Source organism: Pezoporus occidentalis, unplaced genomic scaffold (assembly GCF_034315485.1).
Source record: "Pezoporus occidentalis ecotype Australia unplaced genomic scaffold, CSIRO_AGI_Poc_V1 ctg50, whole genome shotgun sequence".
Taxonomy (NCBI): Eukaryota; Metazoa; Chordata; class Aves; order Psittaciformes; family Psittacidae; genus Pezoporus; species Pezoporus occidentalis.
Window position 1 is genome coordinate 1,006,559 of NW_026915836.1, and position 24,466 is coordinate 1,031,024.

Consider the following 24,466-nt stretch of genomic DNA (forward strand, 5'->3'; position numbering starts at 1 on the left):
GGACTGGTGTAACCAACTGGTTGCCTCTACTTTCCTACAGGACTGATAATCTTGAAGTTGGATGCCCTTAAACAAAGGTAAGTAGCTACATAAATTACCCTCAGGAAGGCTACAAAAGCAAAGGTGCTATTCAGGCTGAAGCAAGAACTCAGCATCCACTTGAGAGCAAGTGAGGCTCCTTATACAAAGCTCTGAAATTAGGCAAATATGATTCATGTTTGGTTTGTAGCTTCCAGGCATGGTTTCTAAGTGTATTTGTTGTTAAATAAATACAGACACCAAGCCCAAGACACACTACATTAAAGCTGTTAGAATATTTGTTCTCCTGAATTATGCATTACCTTTGTTCGGTATGCAACTTCTCTAACACAAGTACCCCACAAAGCCCCAGATTCCAGCATATCTATGTGCCATATGGTCAAGCTTCTCCAACCGTCTGCTCCTCATGGAAATTCTATTTGTTTTCCTATTGATTTTATTATGTTTAACAGCATACTAAATCATTCCTGAGGTTGACAAGCTTCTGGAAAATTGATATATGCTGTCTAAAACTGCCTGAGGCAGGAATAAAACCAAAACAAATGGCTTCTTTTAAACTCTTGATTTGCATTGCTACAGCCAGGCATACAAGTGCCATCTTGTTTGGTAGAAGAATTCTTCTCCTTTGTGCAACACGTGAAGCACAGGAAATCCTCCAAAACTCTCCTTATAGGTCTGCATATCGGAGGAAGCAGTTGCAAAATACCAGACTATTTGAGTGAGGGTGGGACTGAAAAAGCAGACTGTCAGCTAAGAGCAATGGGCTGGATTCTCTTGTGGAGAGGTGGAATGGTGAGTAGACGCATTGGAATCTACAGCTTAAGGCAAAAGTAAAATTTTTAATGGGACTTAAAGACTTGTATTTAGTTCTTCCCCTGAGAAATTGGAGCACTTAAGTGAGATCAGGGTTCTTGTTGTTTGCTTTAAAACATTGAGGCGTCACCATTAAGCTCTATTAAGCTTGAACTGCATCATGAAGAACATCTCCAATGGGAAAAAGCACCCAGTCAGTAATTTTTAATTGGTTCAGAGAAAAAACAGTCTTGATGCTTTGGTGTCAGAAATCTGAAAGCCACAAGAGTTCAAGAGGAAACCTGATTAAAAAGAAAGAATTGTTAAATCATAGAATCACAGAATCATAGAATAGTTAGGGTTGGAATGGACATTAAGTTCCAACCCCCCTGCCATGGGCAGGGCCACCTCACACTAAACCATATCACCCAAGGCCTCATCCAACCTGGTCTTGAACACTGCCAGGGATGGAGCATTCACAACTTCCCTGGGCAACCCATTCCAGTGCCTCACCACCCTCACAGGAAAGAATGTCCTCCTTATATCCAATCTAAACTTCTCCTGTTTATGTTTTAACCCATTACCCCTTGTCCTGTCACTACAGTCTCTAATGAACAGTCCCTCCTGAGCATCCCTATAGAAGGTCATAGGTACACATATTCATCATTATTAGACTCTCACTAGGCTGTTATAATGGCTGTGTTCTGGCAAAGAAAAAGAACTTGCAAACAAAAAAAGAGTATTTTTGTGGGAAGTAGTTAAGGCACTGAATTAGCTGACAAATAATGGGATTACATTTGCAGAGCTGTAGACATTGAAGATATTAATAGTTACAGACTTCCCATATTGGTGTGATTAAAACCCAAATAAATCAAAGAAATATAGATGACATTTTCCAATAGTCCCTGTGATGCCACAGAATAAGCTTCCAAGTTCCACTAAGGAGAAACCAAACTAGCTTATGAGGATGTAGGTTGATCTGTAGGTCAGCCTTCTGAATAAGCAAGAAGGCACTTGTGAATTAGCAGTGAGCAAAAGCAGTTTCAAGATGTCTTCCATTTAGAGAATTTTATGATCATCCAAGAAATATGCACAAAAAAAATGCAGAAGATGCTACTATCAGTCCTTGTGATATTAAATATATATATGAAAAGTTAATTTCACTAACAAAATAGTTCAAAAAGAGGAAATGCCCATTTTAGCCATTGAAATGAGCTTCAGGAGAAGAGTTTATCTCCTACTTAGAGAAGACCAAACAAATTCAGTTCATTTGCTAAGTGCTTAGATACCGTAGAGATAATATATAACACTCAGCAGAACTTAAATAATTCTGCTGATGGAGACAGTAGAAAATACTGCAACGTTATCCATGAACACATCACTTGCAGAACAAAATCTCAGCTCATTTACTTTGCATCTGTGTTTTCAAAGACAGTGACACGGTTAACATGGGATCACAGTTTCTCATTTCATACCAACAAGTCTACTTTCCAGCAGTGTTACAGGAAAATGTCAAAAGGCCTCAGAAACATGATTCCAAGTTGTGATGACCTTCATATTGTAGAGAATGGTCTTCTTTTTTCCTTTGAGAGACAAATGCAGCAAAGCTAGTGAGATTTATCTCCCTTTTTCCATCTGCTAAATGATTCCGTAATCTCCAAAATACACAGTCTACAGGTGGCTCTTAATTATTAAAATTGAAGCACAGAGCTGAGAGATTAAATGATGCCAAACCTTTTTCCTAACTAACACAGACTCCCTGTGCCAACACCTATTTGGACATTTGCAGTTTGAAACCTTGTCATCAAAGGTGTTTGACACTTGCTACACCTGTTGTCTCTGCTCATTTGCTAAAGGCTAGAGTTTCTGCCGACTTACAGGTGAGTGGGATTACTTCAAAGGAATAAACATCCAATACACCAAAAATTCCCCTGAAAGACCACATAAATCATCTGTTGCTGGAGGCTCTTCTGCCCGTCCTTTCCAAACAGGCAACTGGTAAACCCTTTGAAACACCACCAAACAAGAAGTCTCTAAGTGGATGAAAACAAACCTCATGTGCTCGGCATTCCGAGCAGGAAACAGTGAGCATTCTTATTAAAACTAAAGTCTAGAAAAGCTTTGCAAGCATCTACAAAGAGCAAAAACTTTTGTATGGAGAATCGTGCCTTCACGAGCATGGCGTGTGAAGACAGGTGTTGAAAAACTGTTCTCCACTCAAAACAGGCGGAAAAATGACATGTGAATGATGGAAAAAAATAATGTCAAGTTAAAGGAATCCAGAAGAGACGAATTATTTTATTAGATCAGGAACAACATCAGGCCATGGGGCTGCAGTCCAGTCTCAAAGCTCAGAAAAGTGGATCCAATTCAGAAGGTCAGATAAATGCATCCTCCAGTTGGAGTGTTACTGATGGAGCACAAGTTGGAAAGAAAGAGAACCAGGACCGTTAAACCACTTGTAGAACCAGCACACTGAGAAAAGATGGCCAGAAATGTTTTTATTTTGCACAAGTATAGAACAACATAAATGTCTTTTGACACCTTTGAGCAAGGTTCCTTAAACCCCAAGGTACATCCAAGTGCGTTCATCAATAATAACTGACCAAACAATAATAAGGCAAGTAAACAGAACTCCTAATGATGCTCAAATAAATTAAACCTGAATATTTCTGAGCCATGAATAATATTAGCATCCACTCTTTTTTCAGTCTACTTTTGAAGCAATGTCATCACCAATTTAACAAGATCACTTTTTTCCCTACAACTAGGTAACCTCTTTTAGACTCTCAACCAGAAAACAGGCAAACTGAACAGCCATTTGTCGAAGGGGAGCAGTGAACGTGTCTGCTTGTGCAGCGCTGACTAAAGACAGAGAGCAAATCTTGCAGAGACAGAACAGATAAAAGATCTCTCTGACAGTCCACTGGAATTTCATTTGCTCTGCAGACAAAATAGCAAGGTTGCTTGGAGGTAGTCTAATAAAGTGTTCCGACAATTAACAGAAAGGAGTCAAGAAAGGTGGAAAAACTGTTAAAAAAAAAGAAAAAAGAACAAAACCAGCAAGGCTGAAGGTTTCCAAATTTGTTCATTTCCAACGTTCTCATTAAATGCCTGAATCTCCAGAACCTTGCCGTCACTACTCAACCTTTAAAATTAAAGCTTAATCGTAAAAAAACCCTGTCATAAAACACGAATAAGATCCAACGTTATCCTCAACCGAGGAATATCGACATTAAGCACTCTAACTTCCACTCTTTCTCCAGGACCTAAGCCCAAGCTTTTTCTCTTCTTCACTTTAGAAAGTTTTGCTTCTGTTATGTTTCGCACTGGAATCAAACCTGCTTTTCCCACACCAATATCAACAAAAACTCCAAATGGTGTTGCATTTTCAACTTTTCCAGTCAGAACAGCACCAACGCTTAAGTCTTCAAAGCAGACGATGCTTCTCTTGAAGTCAGGTTTGTCAAAATCTGTTGTAAGAAACAAGACACAAAAGTAAGACACTGGAGAAAAAGCCTGCATTGTTTTCTAAGGGTTGTTTCCAGCTGACTATTGCTAATCAAGAAGCATTAAGGTGAGGACTAATTTAGGTAGCTCTAAGGTCCCAAATACTACTTCACTATGTGTTTTAAATAAAGACCCATCTGTAATAAACAACATGTTTCTTGTATTTTATGAATCACTTTAAAAGACTATGATTAATAGAGAAATAAGTATAGTGAACTATGTGGTATGAAACTACCACAACGGGATCAGAAGCATGCAATGCATTAGCTGGTGACTGAAAGGTTCTTTAAAAGTTCTTGGCGCTAGGGTGAAAAGACTTGAGGTGACTTTAACTTGAGCTACATAAATTACAAATAAAATTCTATTTCTATGCAAATTTGCATAGAGGAATGTGAATACTCAGTCTCTTCACATACTAAGGAGAAAAGTCAGCAGTGCACTGTTCTTAGGCTTGCTGGTCACCTGCACCATGATATCATGCAATCAACTGCTTCCCATGACATCAAATGATAAACTGCTTTTTTTGCATTAATCTTAATCACACCTGCATGATTATGAGCAGGTAATAGCCCAATATATTGAAGTTCCTATTCCGCACTTAAAGGCACAAACAGAAATTTTAACCTCTCTCCTCACTTGCTTACCACTTCCTTCTCCTGCAGAAAACCTTTCTGAGCCCTTTCAACAAGTTCCCTTTCCACCTTTCCCAAGATATAATAGAAGTGAGGTCTTCCACAGACAGCATCACTAAACTAGGACTGCACCCATTTTCCTACCTTTGAGAAATAAACCCCAGCCTGAACCAAGTTTTGCCCATGACAGTAACTGTTGAATGAACTCCCCCTGTCCTTATCTTGATATATGAACCCTTCTTTGTATTTTCTCTCCCCTGTCCAGTTGAGGAGGGCAGTGACAGATCGGCTTGGTTGGGCACCTGGCATCCAGCCAGGGTCAAGCCACCACAGGATCAAACCCTAGTCGAGTACACAAGCTGGCAAATGCAGCAAGAGGTCTTGAATTACATCAAATTTTCTATTGCAGGAATGTGCCTCATTGCTCAAGTCCAAAATGGTTAATCCTTTCGTAACATTATACTTCGCAGTGGCACTTCGGTGAAAAAAGCAACTAAGCAGCCGTCCAGGGCAACAAGCACAAGAAGGTTCAGAGAAATGATGGGAATCTTATTAAACGTTTGCAAACCTCTTTCTCCCCCCGCCCCGTCTCCCCATCCCAGTGGGTTCATTACAGTTACCTGATGAGCTGTTCCACTTTAACGTTAGAAAGAATTTCTTACAAGAAATGCCTTGCAAGACCTTGGCTACAAAAAGAATTTTACAGTATGTGATAAAAAGATTCTAGTCTCTTTCCCCAAATAATTCTTTCCATTTTCTTTTGCAATAAAACCATTCAGGAAAATTTTAAATTTAATAAAATTAAGTGGATACAAAAGGAAGCTACTCTCTCTCTGCAGTTCCCTAATGTGACATCTCTACTGTTGGGAATAATGAAGGAACTGAATCTTAAACCAAGATTATTTTGTGAATCAGGGCAGAGTACAAACTATTCTATGTTAAATGTGATGCACTTCTTCACTGACAGTCACTAACAGGTTACAAAGACAATGAATTGGAGCTATATGAGGCTATTAGGCTGCCTACTCTAGTCACAGATTTGTCTACAGCAATACAGAATGTATTGGATCAGCAGAACATGAGTATTTCCACTGAAAATATTTTTGCTTTTCTATCTTAATATGTTAATGGTCCATCCTGCTGTAATTTAGATGTGAGACCACCAGGATGTAAATGCATACATAATGCAGACATAAAATCCCCAAAAACATTTCCAAGATCACTAGTGGGAAATAAAGTACTTATGAACCCCCCAAAAGGAAGACAGAAGTTTTATTTTCTTAAGCATAAGTTTATTATCTATTACAAACCTGCATCTTTGCTGCCTACCTTTATCTCTTGCTGCCATAAGAGAATCCAGCTTTAAGTTTCACTAAACAACAGCATCTCCAGATGTTGTACTTCATTGCTTACCTCATCTTTCTTCCCCTCCACCTCAAACTGTTCAGCATTACTGCAATGTTTTAACATGAGCCATGTGCTCCAATTACACTTGTCTCCAGGAACTAGCGCAATAAAAGAGCAGAACTACACACTGCTGCTCCACATAGCTTTATTACTACTGTTTCAGCTTGGTCTCAGTATTCCCCTCCATGATGGAGAGCCAACACAGATTTAATCAGTATAGAGTCAACATATTGAAACTATTTCATTTGTTAACAGCCATACAACTCCCCTTCCTATGCCTGAAAATGCCGTGATTTAAGACAGGATTTACACTCCTTACCTACTGGGCTGGAAAGAAACATCTGACTATGATATAGCCTTTACCTTGCCTGAGAAGAGAAATGGAGTTACAGTAACTACTGACTTTAGAAGAAGAAAATGCGTTGGTTTAAAACCGATATGAACAATCAATCTTGAGATTACAACCTTCGAAACAAAGGTTTACCTGTTCGGATGTCAAAGCCTTCAGGCTGAGTCAGACCATCAACGATCAGCTGCAGCGTGTGCACCGTTGTATTTAGCCTTTTGGCTGTGCCTTCCAGTCCTTCCTTTTGAATTACTGCATTTACTTTTTGCTGCATATCTGATTTTCCTATGTCATTTGCATTTCCCCCAATCAACGACAAAAAGCTGGGAAGTTCAGAGAAAGATACAGAGAGAGATTTGTAACATCCTTTAGAGGGGCCTGAGCCATTGCTATATTTAGGGGTTTAAATTACTTCTGCATTGATGTGTGAATAAAACTTCTGCAAAACTAAGTTATGAACAGCAAACAGTTTGCCAAGTGGATATCCTATCAACTCATCACTGATCAGAGGCGTACATGGAAATTTAAGAGCCTATTAGTATACATGTATCTCCTGGAATAGATTACAACACTAGAAGGAAAGTTTCAGAATGAAAATCACTTCTCAGCCCGATGAGCTCATCTCATGCTAAACCCACGTCAGATTATGACTGAAAGATGCCTTTTGCCATGAAAGTTCCCTAGAAGCAACTGAGAATTCTATAATACTGTCAATTTTGTCACTATCATTCAAATTAAAATCAACGGTAACTAAAACACCAACGAACATTTAAAATATGCAATTAATATGAAGACTCCACAACAAAGCTTCAGGAAAACTTTACATAAAATACTTGTCTGTGAACTGTGTTACTAAGGACAATCAGTTTTTTTAGAAACTAGGAAATTATTGAGTCAAAGTAGTTACACAACACAAGCACACTTACCCTTCCCTATTGTCACATACATACACACACACACATTGCAGGTTGAGACACGTTTGGACATCTAAAAAGGCTGAGATGAAATACTTCAAAATAAGCATGTCTTCATCTATGATCTTTTTTAGAAGTAAAAAAAGTCAAACCACACTTACTGAGGTTTTCAGTTCAGCAATGTTGGCACAAATGCCAAGAAGCACTGAGAATAGATGACAAAAATTCACATGCAGACCCTTCTCGCTATCAGGAGTGATGCTTTAGACGATCTTTATTTATCACTGAATAAATGTCTGTATTTTACTGAAGGACTTAAAAATGCAAAATAAGCCTTTAATGGATATAAAGCAATGAAAATGAGCATGTGGCTCATAGAAACTGAGCTACATTGTACTAAACAAAGCCATTTGTCCGTTTTCCAGTAGACACTTCCTTTATCCATCGTGGTGCTCTGCATCTCACCATAGGCAAGTCTCTTCCACCCTGCTTTACCATGTCCCTTATTGCTGGAGGGAGGCACATGCTTTTTGCATGTTCTCCATCACAGCAGACAAGTAGAATTATTGTCCCTGTCCTCCAGATGAGCAAGTGTTCCTTCCAAATTCCTAAAAGAGATCCCTCCTTCCTGTCCTTATCCTACTTCGCAACAGGTGTAAACTATGAGCCACAAAAGAAGTGCTGACCAGCAGGTTCATGCCCTGCACTTGTGAATGGCAGGAGATATTCCAGCTCTATAAGAAAGCCAAAACTCCTTCCAGCCCCTCTTCCACAGTGAGAAATACATGCTGTGCTTTTATCAAAACCTGAGGCTTTTGGTAGGGGACACAGTGGAGTTGTTTTTGTTTTGTTGCTTCCCTTTTTTTTAACCCAGCTGACATTCTTTCAGGTGGTACAAAGTTACATGCACTGAAAAAAAGAAACCTAATCTTGTATTGAGAAAATACAGATTGAAGGAACATAATTAAAGCAACATCCAGCTTGCAGTAAATCACAACACTGATCTTTGACCACAAGGGCAAAGCTTCACTTCGAAATGTCCACTGATTTCACCAAAAGGAGGACATCTGTTGAAACCAGCTGTCAGGACTACTTTTGTGCAGATTTCAAGTGCAAGCATGGCGATTTAAGTGTATTGGTAGCTCAAGTGCATAGATTTAGTGGTGATACAGATAACAGTAATATAATTTTCATGTTAATTCTTAGTGTCCACAGATCTTTCATGTGGCAATGTATGCAGAAAAAAGTAAAAACTAATAAATATTCACTGGATGATGCTGTTCTCAGGATTTACTTGATTTTGCTTCCACTGACTGCTTTTGAACTTTTGACATCGCTATCTGAAGTAGTTTAAGCTGGTTTGGAAACAACGTAAAGCTAAAAAAACATGCAAAATTGCTTTTAACATTAAATACGAATTTTTTCTTTTCTACAAACTAACAACAACACTACTACTCAAATATTTTCTCTATTAAGAGCCTACATACAAAAAGTATCAGACCTTTTATGAAACCATATTCTGTTGGTCTCAAAGGAGCACCAAAAGCGGTTGCAATGACAATACTGAAAGTGGTGTAGGTCCAGGCGAAGCGCTCCTCACAGAACTCTTGGGGGCCACTTGCTGCTCAGTTGATGGATGGACAATGCCCCACTAGAGCGCTAGTGACAGGCAGCAGCTGCCCCAGCTTTGACTGACATGCCAGATGTAACACGACAAACCCAACCGGCCTCATGACTCAACCTTCTAAATAATGTATGCTTTACCTCCTGCCCCTAGAAACAAGTTTGCTGACACTCATGTACTTGGCTTTATTTCACTTCAAATGGAAATTCAGCTTGAGTACCTCCGAGGATCATTTTCTCACCATCAGGATTTTGCAGGAGTGCATTCACTTTGTAAATCGATAACAGGGTGGGTTTCAACCACATGGACTTGTCACCAACATATAAAACCCTTGTTACATACAAAACTGTCAAACGTGTGGATAATGCAACCAGAACGCACAGTGCTATGTGCAGGCTGCTGGCAAGAGAACCAGCCTGAAACAAGACACAACCCAGGCCTGAGCCCTCAATTACTATTCATGAAAGTTATTTTGCCCTCTCCTCTTCCTCTGTCTCCCCTATCCTCCGGAAATCCCAATGAAAGCATTTGCCTGATTCCTCATCTAGGCAAGGACAGTAGGTTTGGGACCTGGGTTATCAGATACAGTTGTTTAAACAGCTTAACATCGCTACTGCTCCAAATAAAATCTTGGCTCCACCTGAAGGTCCCGTTTAAACACGTGCCCAAGCTGAAGTACATGAGAAGTCCCCCTGACCTCATTTGAATGATTAAAGTTCTAAAAATCAGGCATTTGGTTAAGAGTATTTCAGAATCGTGAGGTATATCATAGGCAGAACAGAGCACTGTAACAAGAAACAGCGCGCACATAGATGCAAAAGAATTATCTTCAGCAGAAACGACGTCTTTCTACTTGGGAAATTCTCACCTTTTTAGGTTAGGTTTTAGTAAAAACCTATGTATTAAAGTATTTTCAAATAATTTTTTAGTGATTATAGATGTAGTTTTTAAAGATACTGTTGAATCTAGTTATATATTTAATGTATCATTTTCACTCAAATGAACAAAGCATGAGGGCACATACAATAAGAAAATCAATATAAAGCACAAATCTCTGACTGAGAAGTGGCACGGTATATTGATCATTTCTATTTTTAAATGCCATTGTTAAGAACAAAGTTAAATGTTTCCTTATTAAAAAAGCAGCCAACAACTTCCTTCGATAGCCATTTCAAGGTCAGAAAAAGAGGATACGGTCAGCAATAAGACCAGGATACGGCTATGGGGTAGGGGGAAAGGGGTTTCCCTTACTTTAGATGTTTTGTTATTTGTCATGTTAAACTATCTCACTACAATCTTTGAAAGATCTCACCCAATCTGTAAATGGCAGTTCCAGCTGCACAACATCAGAACATGAATAATGTGTGCAAAAATGAACTCTCAAGTATTTTCCTTGTGTGTGAACTAAATAACGTGTTGCAGTACTTCAAGCGCTATGCTTATCTACTAGAAAGATAAAACTTAGAGAAAAATTAAAAGAAGTGAAAATGGGAAAGATAAGGTATTTTTTCCTGAAAGTGAGGTCACTTAAGATATATGGTCCTGATTTCCTTGAATGTTGAGAGTCTGAACGAATGGCAAAATTTCTGTTCAAGGCACTCCAACTCAAATAAAAGCTGCTGGAGTCTTAGGAGAGTCAGAACAGAGCAAAACTTAGCTGGTTTAGAGACTCTGAGGTTTACAGTTTTGAGATTTAGGGGATACTGAGAAACCTCTGCAACTACCTTAGTTTTAATAGCAGCCCTTGCAGTGTTACAGGACCTGCAGAGAACGGTCACGGCTAAATCACTGATGTTTTTATTTAATACATAATTTCATCCATCTTACCCAGATAAAGAAAGAAAAGTAGCATAAATGTAACAAATAAGCACATCGTGTTCACTTAACATACACATCTGCACAAAATCATAGCACAGCCCTTGCAATGCTTAAAAGATAATGCAAATTTCAGTGGAATGCAAAAAACAGTCAGGAAAGAGTAAAAATATTACCAAGGGAAGTTTTCAGTGAATTTTTAAGAAGTTACTTTAAACCCCCCCAAAAAGCTTCTTATAATGTGCAGGAGTTCTAAAGCTTTGCAAGGGTTTTAGTCACAGTCATTTCTGTTTTATGTAATCATTTCCAGCAACACGACTTAAGAGCTGGGAGTACTGGATTCATTACATTAAAGCAACATGATATGCCATTACATCTTGTCACAGTGCACACATGAATTAATGGTAATGCAACATAATCACTCTGAAAACAAAACAACTTCGCATTAACATGCACTTTGTTAGGCAAAATGCACATTCATGACAGTAGCAAACTGAAATCATGCAGACATTTGTTTTAGTAATGTTTTGAAACACAAAAACGTTATTTAATGCAGATGTTGACTCTTCTTGCTCCGACTGGTGATACGAATCCTCAATTTTTGACTACCCATGCAGATTATACATTGAACAATATTTGGGCATTACTCTGTAGATAGTTGTTACATGCAGAAAGTTAAAGTTTCAAATGTATTTAAAACAACTTACATGGTAGAGATAAGCCTTATGTGTCTTAGAGAAGGAAATTTAACCAGAATTCTCCCTCAAATGCACAAATTATTACCATTATAATTACCTGACTGCATGCAGAAAGCACTCAGATAGCTCATGACATTTTGTATGTGTAAATCTAAGAAACAATGAGTTTCTAAATGAGAAAAGAAATTAAGACAGTGCAGCCCAGCCTCTTTGATACCCTACCCTTGGGCATGCTGTTGCTAGCTGTTTTCATGACTACTGATATATCACGTAACCGAAGCGTAACCTGAGATACAAAATAGGGAAACATGTTGAGTTACCCACAGAGAATTAGCACCCTAAGTATTACAGTTAAAGGAGATATTCCCATTAAAAAAATTAATTTTTAATGCAACCAGTGAGAATTTAAGTAAGTTTCAAAAATTTCAACAGATGAAGAAATACCGCTTGATTTATAGGTCTAGTATTTACAGTGTAACTGGAGCAAAATTCTTTGTTATTTCCAAGTTCTTCTAATAATTCTTGTTAATGGTATGTTTTACATCACATAAAAGTTTTAACATGTCTTCACTGGATGGCAAAAGCCTCTTCTGCTCTCACATTTACTGACAAGATCCCTTTCAAAAGGACATCCTCTAAACATGCAGCTACTAAGTTAATAGTCAGACCTGTGAATGAACTGGCCTTCTAAAGGGATGAAGATGAACTACATTTATTAGGCATGGTGGCCCCGCTTTTGCAAGTGTTCTATTTAATTAGGGTAGCTGTTTCCTATTGGAAATAGTCATAAAGGTTCATTAATTTACAGAGCTTAACTTTTTTAGGCCTTAGACTGTACCGAAAAGCATTATTTTCACATTTTACAGTATCTTGAATACACACAGGTGTGTACATGCAAATACAGCCACCTTAAACTGGAGGAAAGATGTTTCTGGTGACTTGGTAGTGAGTTTAGGGATTGACATCCTACCACAGTAAAAACTTCCATCCTCTGTAAAATATTCACATGTAGACTGCATTGTTAAATATAATACAACAATTTGTTTTCATTGGTCAAACACCACATCAAATAACTGTTCCCTCCCTGATTTCTCTTCCCCTGAAGCACTGCCTCAGTTGCTCAGTTACAAGTAGGGGACATGGACAGAAGCAAACCAGCCTGGCAGTGAACTGGAAATGCCATCAAAGGCCAAATGTGATGTTGCATAAATGGCAGGAGAGGAAGACTGCTTTCTTTTGGTGGTTTCCCCCTAATCAACGCTTTTCCTTCTGCATTTTCTTACATGTCAGTACTTGTCTTCCAAGCTAGCAAGTGCAGCTTTTCAGCATAGCAACTGAGATATTATGGATTAGCTGCTACATCCAACACGGAAGAAGTAGCAGAAACACCAGAGAAATGATTGAACCATCTAGAACAGAGTATAAAATGTTATAAACATGAATGCTTTGCTGAAAGAGCAAACCCAAATGTTTTACTTTGGTGAGGAATAAGAACATGAATGAGTGCTTTGCTGCATCCTCTTGGGATTCTTACGTCCTTTTGGGATTATGAAGCAGCATTATCAATACACAGGGAAGGGTGAGACACGAATCTTCAGTGCAAGTCATTCTGCTCAGTATGTAAAACTCTTCTCTTAAAGCATAACCAACTGCATCCAGCAGTGCTATCCATCCTCCAGGCAAGGTCCTAAACCTGCGTAATTAGCCAAGGAAGATCCTCACCTGCATTATGCTAAATCACGACTTCAGTTGGGAAAACATTTCTAAGTCGGACTGAAACACAACCTGTCTGCCAGATGCTGCAATCTGTGAGCAGCAAAACCACATTCTGAGTGCCAGCCTTCAGCCAAGAACACTTTTATGAGATTGAAATAAAAATGAGTAAATGTTAAGATTCAGTCGAACGAAACCAACTGCCCCCAGCAGACTGATACAACACAGAAAAAACATTGTGTTTTCTTCCCAGCATTTCAGTTTATAATCATAACCTGGTTGTAACTTCTTGAGACTTCCTAAATGTTTCCTTGGTTTTTCTACCCGTTATTTTACAATATGAACCAAGAAATTTGATATGCTCTACATGTTGTGTTAACTGTATGTAGAAGATTCTGCCCCTATAAACTGGTTGTCACATACAGTCTTTTCAGAATCTTAAAACACAGCTCTGCTTTGCAGGAAAATACGCTGTCTACAAAGTTTGTATTTACTTATTTAACCTATAGGAAATTCCAATTCATAATACTTAGAGGTGTCCCTAAGTTTCATTGCTGCACATGACAAAGCCAAGCTTTGACAGTGCGGAATCCATTAACAATAAATGTCAGTCATCTGCAAAGTGCGTTAAACCACCAGTAGGATGTTTCCCAATTCTTTTGCAGAAATTACACAGATTTTAAGTTAAGATGTCCGAATAGCATAAATCAATCATACCAGCACCAGTTGTGCCACTGTAGTAAAGATTACATCAGTGTTTCCATTATAAACCCCTCATTTTTCAGGGGTTTCTAATTCAGCCATAAAAATTGGCTCCAGCCTAAAGCTTGGCAACCCAAGTCACCACTTGGGAGCAATTCCTTTAACCATTTCATTTTTTTGGGGGGGGGTGTGGCATTTCAAGGTACGAAATAGTTCAGAAAATTGGTGGTTTCAAATTTTGGTGAACTTCTATCCCTCAAAAACGTTTTTAAAACTGATAATTTTGCATGTCATAAATCTGTAACGTGGACTGCTGCTCTTGGGTAATTTGGATTAAAGCAGTGGATTAAAATCACCACCTCATTTTGTTTGAAAAGAAATGTGATTTCCCATGAAAACTTTTAATCTAATAAAATGTCCACAAACTATTTTCTCCTGGCAAGATGTGGTAGACATTGCATGAGGAAGCCTTTACAACTCATTTACACAGCATCTATTCCATTCATATTCAGTTCTGCGGGAAGAGGTAGGTAACACTGCATTTTGATGCCTTAAACAAAATCTACCCATCTTCGAGACAACAATTCTGCCTTTTGGTAGCACAGATCCACCTGTGAGCTTGACATTGCCTTTGTCAAAGTTCTGTGCAAGCACAGAAAAAGAAGAAATGAATACTTTGAAAGCAGCGAAGCACCAGAACCCTTTAAAAGTGAATTTTGTTAAAAACTTTATGTATTAAATGTTCACTTTAACCCACTTCTAACTGACTCAATTTTTCTCATGCACATTGATTGAAACTGTAAGAATTATCAACTAGGTTTTAAACCTAGTTTTGTTCTAACACCCTAAAAAGTCCTTCAGATATTGGTTATTTCGGCAAGACACCTCAAATCAAGAACATTAACATGATTGGTAATGCTTAATTCAGAACCTTCAGGCTCTCAGAAGCTTTCTCATGAACACGGGCTCAGCAGAAGGCAATTACAAGCCCAGTCCCATGCACTGCCTATCAAAGCAAGCAGACGTCGTCAACAGCCCTGATAAGCTTTGGAGTGAATTCTCCATGCAGTCTGAATTCCTAGAAGAATTTTTTTCTTAATTCATATTTAGGCAGCAAATTGGTTTGGAAAATCATTTCCATAAGTTCCGAGAAGCCCAACAGCTCACATGATTTTGTTGAAAAGTAATTTTAAATATATAATCGTTGCTAAATTATAGCATTAGTTGCTTGAGGGGAGGATGTCTGGTTTATATTTAGCCCTTATGTCATGAGTGTCAACTTTTAATATTACTCTTCTTGGGTTTCGTCAGTTTGATGCAGAGCTCTATTTTCTTTTCTGCAAACAGCTATTTGCAATGAAAAAAACATCAGAGGTATTTGCCCCCTTCCCCACACCATTCTGTGATAGCAAGCTAGTGCCGATGAATACAATATATACATAAAAGTTATCACCTTCATATTTAACAAGCTTTCAAGAAAACTATATTTTGATTGTAAGAAGATTACTGTTGAACATAGAGCACATTCACAGAAAGCACTTTATGACTCTTTTTCCCCCCACATCAAACTATGTGTACAGATACTCATAAACATAAAGAATCATAGAATCATAGAATAGGTAGGGCTAGAAACGACCTTAAGATCATCAAGTTCCAACCCCCCTGCCATGGGCAGGGACACCTCACACTAAACAATGTCACCCAAGGCCTCGTCCAACCTGGCCTTGAACACCACCAGGGATGGAGCATTCACAACCTCCCTGGGCAACCCATTCCAGTGCCTCACCACCCTAACAGGAAAGAATTCCCTCCTTATATCCAACCTAAACTTCCCCTGTTTAAGTTTTAACCCGTTACCCCTTGTCCTATCACTGCAGTCCCTAATGAAGAGTTCATCCCCAGCATCCCTATAGGCCCCCTTCAGATACTGGAAGGCTGCTATGAGGTAAAGTGAGAAGTAAGACAACAGAGAAAATGCCCAAAGAAAACAGAAAAGACTGATTCAGTTACAGAGACAGATGTTATGCTTGGTACTTCTCTGGTGTTCCATTAGCAGGTATTGTTATTGCGTTTTTATATTTGTTTTAATATCAACTGATATTCTTTGGTGTACAGCACAACACCTACAATACGAACTTGGATCTATATACTTCAGTTGCAAATTCAGTCTAGGAGGTGAGAAACAGAGAATAGACAATGGCACAGCTGGAAACTTTAAAGTAGTTGCATTAGCCAAAGAGAAATGACACGATAGGTAGCAGCGGTCTGTAGCCACATGATACTTCTGCAATGGCTTTGCAGCTCTCAAAGTCTGAGTTTGACCATGAGCACATTTTAAGAATCACCAAGGTACCTTCCAAGCAGTGTTGGCAATGCAATAGGTCGCAGCCTCCTCTCTGAATCATGCATAAGCCCGTGACTCAAACCACTATTTTTCAGTTGAGATGTAAAACTTGTACTCATTAATTTTTATTTATTCTTATTAGTGTTAATTCTGGGTTCCCAGCCGAATTCCAAATCATGGTTACATGATCTGTGCTACCTACTAAAATATTCACCCAAATGTCAACTCTATGTGAATCTCTGAGCTACCCTCTGCAGTAATAAATCCCACTCACCCCCCTTCAGATATAAAAGCAATCCGTGCTACTCTAGAAGCCAAGTCACAATTTGTTATTTCTGACAAACCCTTGCAATGGTGTTGCATGCATATGATTCCCAGCAGTATCCCACCATTAACTGGCTACACTTCCCTGCTCCCTGAAACAGTCTTTTCACATCAGCCTTTAGGCAAAGCTAGTTAACACTGAACACTTTACTGATCTTTTTGTTAGGATGCTAGGGCTGAAAAGCTAAATGGCTATTAACCAAATCCTGACTACTCAATGTTTAAATTGCATAAAAATATTAGAAAGGAACATTAATTTTGAATAACACTATTTATTTTTACATTGACTTGCTCCAAATAATCTGTAGGGGTGACCAAGCTTTCCTACTCTATAAGCCACCTAACCAAATGTAAGATATCATTAAGATCAGGGCCTTGCCCAATTTTTTCCTACAGCTATTCATAGGGCAGATAACTAAGAAATGCTGATGCATGAGAAAAAAAAAGGGAAATAGTCACAGAAAAGGAGAAACCAGTTACCTACACACCACACAAACAGCATGCACTCTAACAAGCAATTGCACAGAGCATAGAGTGTAGGGAAGGTGTCCTAACAAATGCAAGGTTCTGTAAGAGTTTTTAGATAAGAAACTCAAGCTTCATGAATTCAGAAATTCAGCATATCTCTCTGAGGCTTAAAGATGGCTTTGTTTATAAAACAGGAAGCATGTTCTCAACAGAGATCATAAGAATCCTGAAGCATCTAGCTACTGCTGCTATTAGCTCCAGCTCATTTTAAGAAAACATCCTTTTCAGTGCAAGTCACCCCAAAAAATAAGTATGTGCTGGTTTACTGTAGGAGATAATACTTTCTCAAGAGGACAAGCAGAGTCGAATTTCAATCAGGGCTGATGATAGTAAAGATCATAGCTTCTACTACCATTTACCAGCTGCAGTATGCCCTAACCAGAAGCACACATGGATTCCTAATTACTGTTTTCTGACTTACACAAAACCCATTCTCTTCTTTTAGCTAAAGGTCACTTAGCAAAACTACCACGGTGTGCATGTGCTTGGGATCTTAACATACACATCTTAATTAGATCTCACAATCAGAATTTAACTTTAAAGGATGACACATCCTCACATATATCCGTGTGCTTTTGTGCACACACACACACCCCCTCACACAAATTCTGGTGGCCAAAATTCATCAAGTATGAAGTTTGACTGGCACGTGCTGAACATAAGGAATAATGTAAAAGCAGTTCTTAATGATGCAGAGGTATTAAAATACTGCTAACTGAAAATTTGCACCATATTTAAATTAAAGAGCAAATAAAATTGTTTTACTTATGGCCTTTCATATAATATATGGGGACAAGATAGAAGAAAAAATCCTCAATTTTGTAGGCATTTTTAGAACAAATGATTTGTCTCCATATTTTGTGAACTAAAAATTCAAACCGAAAGCCATCTCTGGCATAATGAGAGCTGGCAAACAAAGGAATTGAGAAAAGTGGCCTCAAAGAGGTACGAAGAAGGCAGGATCACAGGAAGAAAGTCTGGTGAAGGTTTGAAAATTCACTGATTTCCTCACTAGAAAATAATGTGAAAGCAACAAAACCCCATAGAATAAAGATTTGCATGCATGTAGAAGGCAAAACACACCAACTGAAACCCCTTGCTTGTAAACAACTTTTGAAACATAACTTTTTCTTGAAGAAAGGCGAGAACGCATCAAATCAATGTGCTCCTGTCTTAAAAGGCAGAGCAGGCTGTTGTCAGAAATAGAAGTACTTTCATTTTACAAACTGACAGCATCAATGCTTCAAAGAGCTTCCAACTGCTTACCTCATTGCAATGTTGTAAGACTCTGGATGAATACAAGTTTGGTCCAAAGGATTGGGCTGTTGCGAGGCATATGGCACTGGTTTGCCCTTCTTTTTACCCTGCGCACCTGCTTTAGTCATAAAGGCAGGACTTCCAGGTTCTTTTTTATTACTACTGTCAGAAAGCAAAAAAGGACATGTCATTCTTAACGAACGAAATCCCAGCCAAGTGCCCACCTCTGAAATCAGACTTATATGTAATTCTTTAAAATGAAAACAGTACAAACCCCCTAAACGGTCACTGTGGGTGAATCTTAACTATAGAATTGAAATGTAACATATACATGTATGCATAAATTAACTTACAATAGAAACAAACATTGGGAAGGGATTCTGTGCTTCATCAAAACTTCTTCATGATGACAAGATTATAAATAAAACAATGGGAACAACTGCATTTACCCACTTGATAAAGATCTTGTGAGGATATTTTCATACTTGACTGTCAGTTACTAGAATCATAGGGTGGTTTGGGTTGGAAGGGACCTTGAAGCTCATCCAATTCCAACCCCCTGCCACGGCCAGGGACAACTTCCACTAGACAAGGTTGCTTCAAGCCCCATCCAGCCTGGACTCGAACACTGACGGGAACAGGGCTAGAGGTCAAATCTGCTGCTATTTCACAATTTAGAAACAATTTTTGCAGACATATCTCAATGGAGCTTTCCTTTAAACTTCTTAAATACATGACTGGCTCCTAATCAGTTACCATTTGGATTGGCCTTTTTTGTGGGGCTTTTTAATTGGCTAGATAATGAAACGGCTCCAAATTCTCAGGGAGAGCCCTGGACAAACTGCCTATATTGGTAGGAGCGCTTCACAGAAGACAGGAGAGAAAGAGATCTCTCTTTTTGTGCGTAGCATATTTACAACCAGCACGCTTCTTCCCTTAAAGTTTCCCTTCAGCAAAAGAATGCTCAGGATACAGTAAAGGCATCAAATGACTCCCACTGGCAAAGGCTCCTTTCTTGACTGCTTATTCTTGTTTCCTAAATCACAACTAGCTCCCGCTTTTGCAGGACAAAAGAGAACGCACTGATGGACCTTGAACTAGCACTTGCAGTTTGGGCTTTACCTACGCATTCACTGTCAGGAGAAGCACAGACATAGCATTTTCCATATCAATTTTAAAAATAACCACCATTTGTTAACTTCCAAGTAGAAAGCACAAAACCTAATTCACACAGCACTCTGCAGCCATCCACATCAGAGGGGACCGGAATGAAACCTTCTCGAAGTCCATTTAAAACATGTTTGGTTTTGGCCACCTGGGCCCAAAAGAAATGTTGTGGTGGCAATGGTGTTAGAGCTTTATTTTGGCCTCAAACTCCACAGTTGTAACAGATTTCTCAGGTTATACAGTGTTCTCATGTTTTATGGGATCTGACTAACATCAGAAGCATGCTCCAACAAGGGGGAAAAAAGCTCTTCTTAAACATTTCACCAGTGAACTTTTTTTGAGGGATAAAAGGCATCAGCCTTTCCTCCCCTGTGTTGTATTGCAGCGTTTGCTAGAACAGATCTGTACAACACAACACTTATCGATCATCTACAGCCTTGAAAGCAATTTCTTTGGTCTTCTGGTGCTTCCAGCATGCACCATTTGGCCTGCAGCATGTTCCTCCCTGCCAGATGGGCAACCAATCTGGATATCTTCCACCCGGGCAGTAAGCCAGTCCTAATGTGCCTACCTCCTGCCTGGAAGTTACGTGTGTGCTGTTTGGCCAGCAGCAACTGGGAATACAGTATTGCTTCTGAGCCTTGGGTTGGCGGAAAAATAGCATGTGCTGCCCAGGAAAATACTTTTTGAGAAGAGTCAGTGGCAAAAGGGTGGGGATGGTGCTGCTGCTGTGCCCTTTCTCAGTTCTTTATGTTGGAAGGAAAAATGGAAAAGGCAGAAGAGACACTGCACCAGAAGGGGCACTTTCAGTTGTGGAAAGGAACGATTTCAGGTCAGCACGAGCACAATGAATGGTTGCAAGAGGGAAAGGCTTTGTATAGAAACAGGGAACAGGATGATGCACTGTTGACACATGGGAAAGGGCCTCATATTTGAGACAGAAGGCAGTCGCATCACGCTCGCTAGGCACAGGAATACAACACAGAGTTTGATCCAGGCAGCTTTTCAACTTTCCAGGTAACAGAACTGAAGCTATCCAAAAATCCACCCTAGTTGTGTGTTCACCACATTAAAAAGGAATTTACAAATGTCTGAATTATGCTTGAAATACAAGCCTAAAACTTTCATATCTCAGACCATGACCCTATTGCACACCAAAGTTCTTATACCAATTCAGTGGCAAAATCTGTAATTAAGCTTACATACTTATTGAAACCCTGACTTAGAGGACTTGGCTAATAAGCCACGATTATTCAGAAGAAGAAGTTTGACTTCAAGAACTTTATTTGTTAAGAGGTTGTCTTTCAGAGTGCAAAGGCCTAGGATTCCTCAAGTTTCAAACCTGAATACAAAACAGAAAAGGGAAAAAGTCTTCTCATACTATTTTGGACAATTTAGGCAAGATAGCTAGTATCTCTATTACCTGCAGAAGGTCTTTATATATTCTTGATTGAATCTGATGAATCCAGCACACTGTTGGAACGATTTGGGACCCAGACCTTTAACTTCCTTGAGCTGTTCTCTGTTTATAAATGGTCCATTCTTCTCTCGCCATTCAATTATATTTTTAGCTCTGTTAGCATTCAGTCCTGCAATGTGTCTAAGAGCCAAGTTTATAGAATGCATTTATTACCATTGACCGGTCATTAATACAAGTGATGCATTAACACAAGGATACACATTACTATAGAATATCTGGTTTACAAAACTTGAAAACAGCAAAGAATTATTTGCAAACAGACTCTCAGGCCAAAAGCATCATCTGAAAAAGTATCTTTTCTCTTAGTCCTATGTAAGGAATCCACTCAAGTCAACAAAACTTGGTACAGCAATGCGCTTCTGCACATACCTAACTGGTAAGCCATGGACGTGGCTTCTTTATGATCTGTTGGCTATTTCTGTAATGCCAGTTCAATTTCTCATGTCTTATGGCCTGCCCCCAGCTGCCTGCTCCAGGAAACAATGTGGGAGGAGGATTCAGGACACCTACATTGTTCCTGTGTGAACAGTCCTCTCCCAGCTGTTCCCTTACAATGGTACCACAAGACCGCATAGAACGGCTGGTGTCTGCTATAGAGAAGAGTAGCTGGAAGCAGCTTGCCTTCCTCACACAATTTAACAGATCCACAAAGCTTGTTCCTTTTCTCTCAGGTGCTCTTGAGATAAAAGAGCAGCCAGGAACAAGTTGCATGAGTTATTCTGAGGGCAACTAGATGTGGCAAAAATCTTATCTCTGAAGTGCAACTGCAGTTAGCCAAGTTCTGTCAGGAACCAGTGGGCTTGCTGCACATTTTCTGCATGTACTCGTGGCACTAGAGAAGGAAATGTCACCCATCTGGCTCTATATATCAGATGCCACTGCTGTAAGTCAATGGCAGCAGAGATCTGTTTGTGGAATGGCACAGACCGATTCTAGAAAAACCACCAGCAAACCTAGCAAAAAAGGTAAAAATCAGAGGGAAAATAAATAAATAAAGAAAATCTTTCCATTATTCTCATCCTCAAGCAAAATTTAAAAAATAAATAATCCAAAGTTGGTGAAATCTCGGAATTAAATTCTAGACACACACCTTTAACCACAGAGAAAATATTAATCATTAGGACTGGAATTTCATAATGTTTCCAAGTGCCCACCCACTGCACTTGCTCAGGTAGGCTTTTATTAAAGCAACGAAAGCTGGTCAGCCTCATTTACCAATTCGCTAACGCTTGCTTTCTTACTAATAGCTGGTCTAAATCTGAACGTAGGTGAAACAGAACGTACATCAAGAGTCAAGCTGAGGGCTGGGTACACAGAAAAAGAATATGGAAGAGAAATGAGAAAACTAAAAAGAATGAGCCTCCTCCAAAATATGGAAAGAAGTTTTCAAGAATGATTACAAAGGGTTAAAAAATTAATGATAAAGCTAGCAAAAGTACATTTTTCTTAACCTTGATACCTAAAATAGTTGTTACCAAGAGTAGGGATACTCCTTTTCTTCCTCTCCTGCTACAGAGGATGACAGCTCTTCTTAGAGGCTATTTAGCTAAAGATTTCTGAATTCTGCACACTCGAGAGAGAATAAGCTTCCAATTTGTAACCAAAAGAAATAAAATCCTGAACATTTTCCAAGCAAATATGGCATATTATTTAAAAAAAAAAAAACAGTAAAAAGGGATACATTTTTCGGCAGTTTTCCCTTAAATCTTTCCTTTTCTCCTTTCCTCGCCCAACTTTTACAACCTGTTCCACTTCGCAGTACCTATAAAAATACCTTCTAAGAGCCATTTGAAAAGTCCTTTCTCAGTGAAAAAATACAAATTAATTATATTAAGTTTTTCTAAAATTGTAGTGTTGGCTCAACATTTTTAAATCCCTGTTTTCCTCTGAAGAATAGTTTTACCCTGGAGAATCACACATACCCTTAAAAACTGGCTCTTAACAATCCAGTGAAATACTGTCTCAATGTGTCATTTTCGTGTAATTGGAAGTTTAACACAAGAGCCATTTGCTCCAGCTGAGCTTGAGTCAGATGGCAGACTAAACAGAGACTCTGTGATCCAGAGCCATGTAATTACTGGAATAGGAAAGTGTTTCACTCACCTTAATAGTATTTCTGAGCAGATGTTAATATCAACTCCTACAAAGCTGACACACTCTTCAACCACACTGTCCAGAGTTGCTTTGAGCAAAGTCTGTGATACATCATGCTGAGAAACATAAACGGAGATATCGGGTTACTCAAATACCGAAGAGTACATAAATAAGAACTGCAAAAAATACTAACATTAATAAAATAGTTGCTGGAACTTATCAATTTCTTATATGAGGGTACCAGTTAAACACAAACCATAGAACCTATTTTCAAAAGGTCCTGAGTATCTCTTTGAGACATTTTTGTCACGATACAAATCCCTAGGATAAGAAACTTCACATTTCTGTGGGCTTTTTTGGTTAATAACTATTTCCCTGCATGGTGTTAACACAAAACTATGTTAAACACACAATGATTACTCAAAAAGAGTTATGCCTCTATTCATCCACTATGCCTTGTCTTTAACACGAGATTTATTTATCTATAATATGAGTTTAAAAACAAAACAGCATTTTAGAAAGAAGGTTTTTAAAGACAAGCTCACAAATGTTGTACTTTTGCACCTGCACACAAACGTTTGCAAAACTGTCCTATTTAGGAGCATCACACTACAGTAGTTATTTACTCAAAGAACAAGCGAGGTATTGTATGAGGGTGGGCAATACATAAGGTACATATCAGCCCTGCAGCAACAAAACGTTTCAGATTGTGAACAGACTTTTCTGGGAAGATTGGCAGGTCCTCGACTGAAGCACCACTAATGGAAATTCTTCCATTTTCTCCCTTATTGTTCATAGTGTTTCCCCTTTTTTCCCCCCACTAAAAAAATCAGTCACACTTGTTAAAGTTCTGAAGCTCTAAGATTTCTTTCCCTCCACAAGGTAGGCATACTTCAATCTATAACTGCTAGCTCCCCATACAAGCCCAACAGTGCTTAGAAGTCTGACCTGGAGGGAGAAGCCTCTCTAAATGCAGGAACTAATTCAATCACTATGTTGGCTTAGCTTCAGGGCTCTTATACATCGCTCATGTAAATCTGGGTTGATCTGTTGTGGTTTTGTGATGCATCCATTTAGGAC

At 38.9% G+C, this 24,466-nt stretch overlaps 1 protein-coding gene across 3 annotated transcripts in view; it reads right to left on the bottom strand.

Annotated features, from left to right (window-relative positions):
- Nucleotides 1–3,311: 3,311 nt before the first annotated feature.
- Nucleotides 3,312–24,466, bottom strand: part of SRBD1 (S1 RNA binding domain 1) — a 124,640-nt gene continuing 103,485 nt past the window's right edge. For all 3 annotated transcript variants that reach the window (XM_062637001.1, XM_062637002.1, XM_062637003.1), the window contains 5 exons: nt 23,396–23,502; nt 21,236–21,412; nt 18,655–18,807; nt 6,865–7,049; nt 3,312–4,304 (listed from right to left, as the gene is read on the bottom strand). In XM_062637001.1, the coding sequence (XP_062492985.1) occupies nt 4,015–4,304; nt 6,865–7,049; nt 18,655–18,807; nt 21,236–21,412; nt 23,396–23,502 (912 nt within the window). In that variant the 3' untranslated portion in view covers nt 3,312–4,014. The remainder of the gene's footprint in view (nt 4,305–6,864; nt 7,050–18,654; nt 18,808–21,235; nt 21,413–23,395; nt 23,503–24,466) is intronic.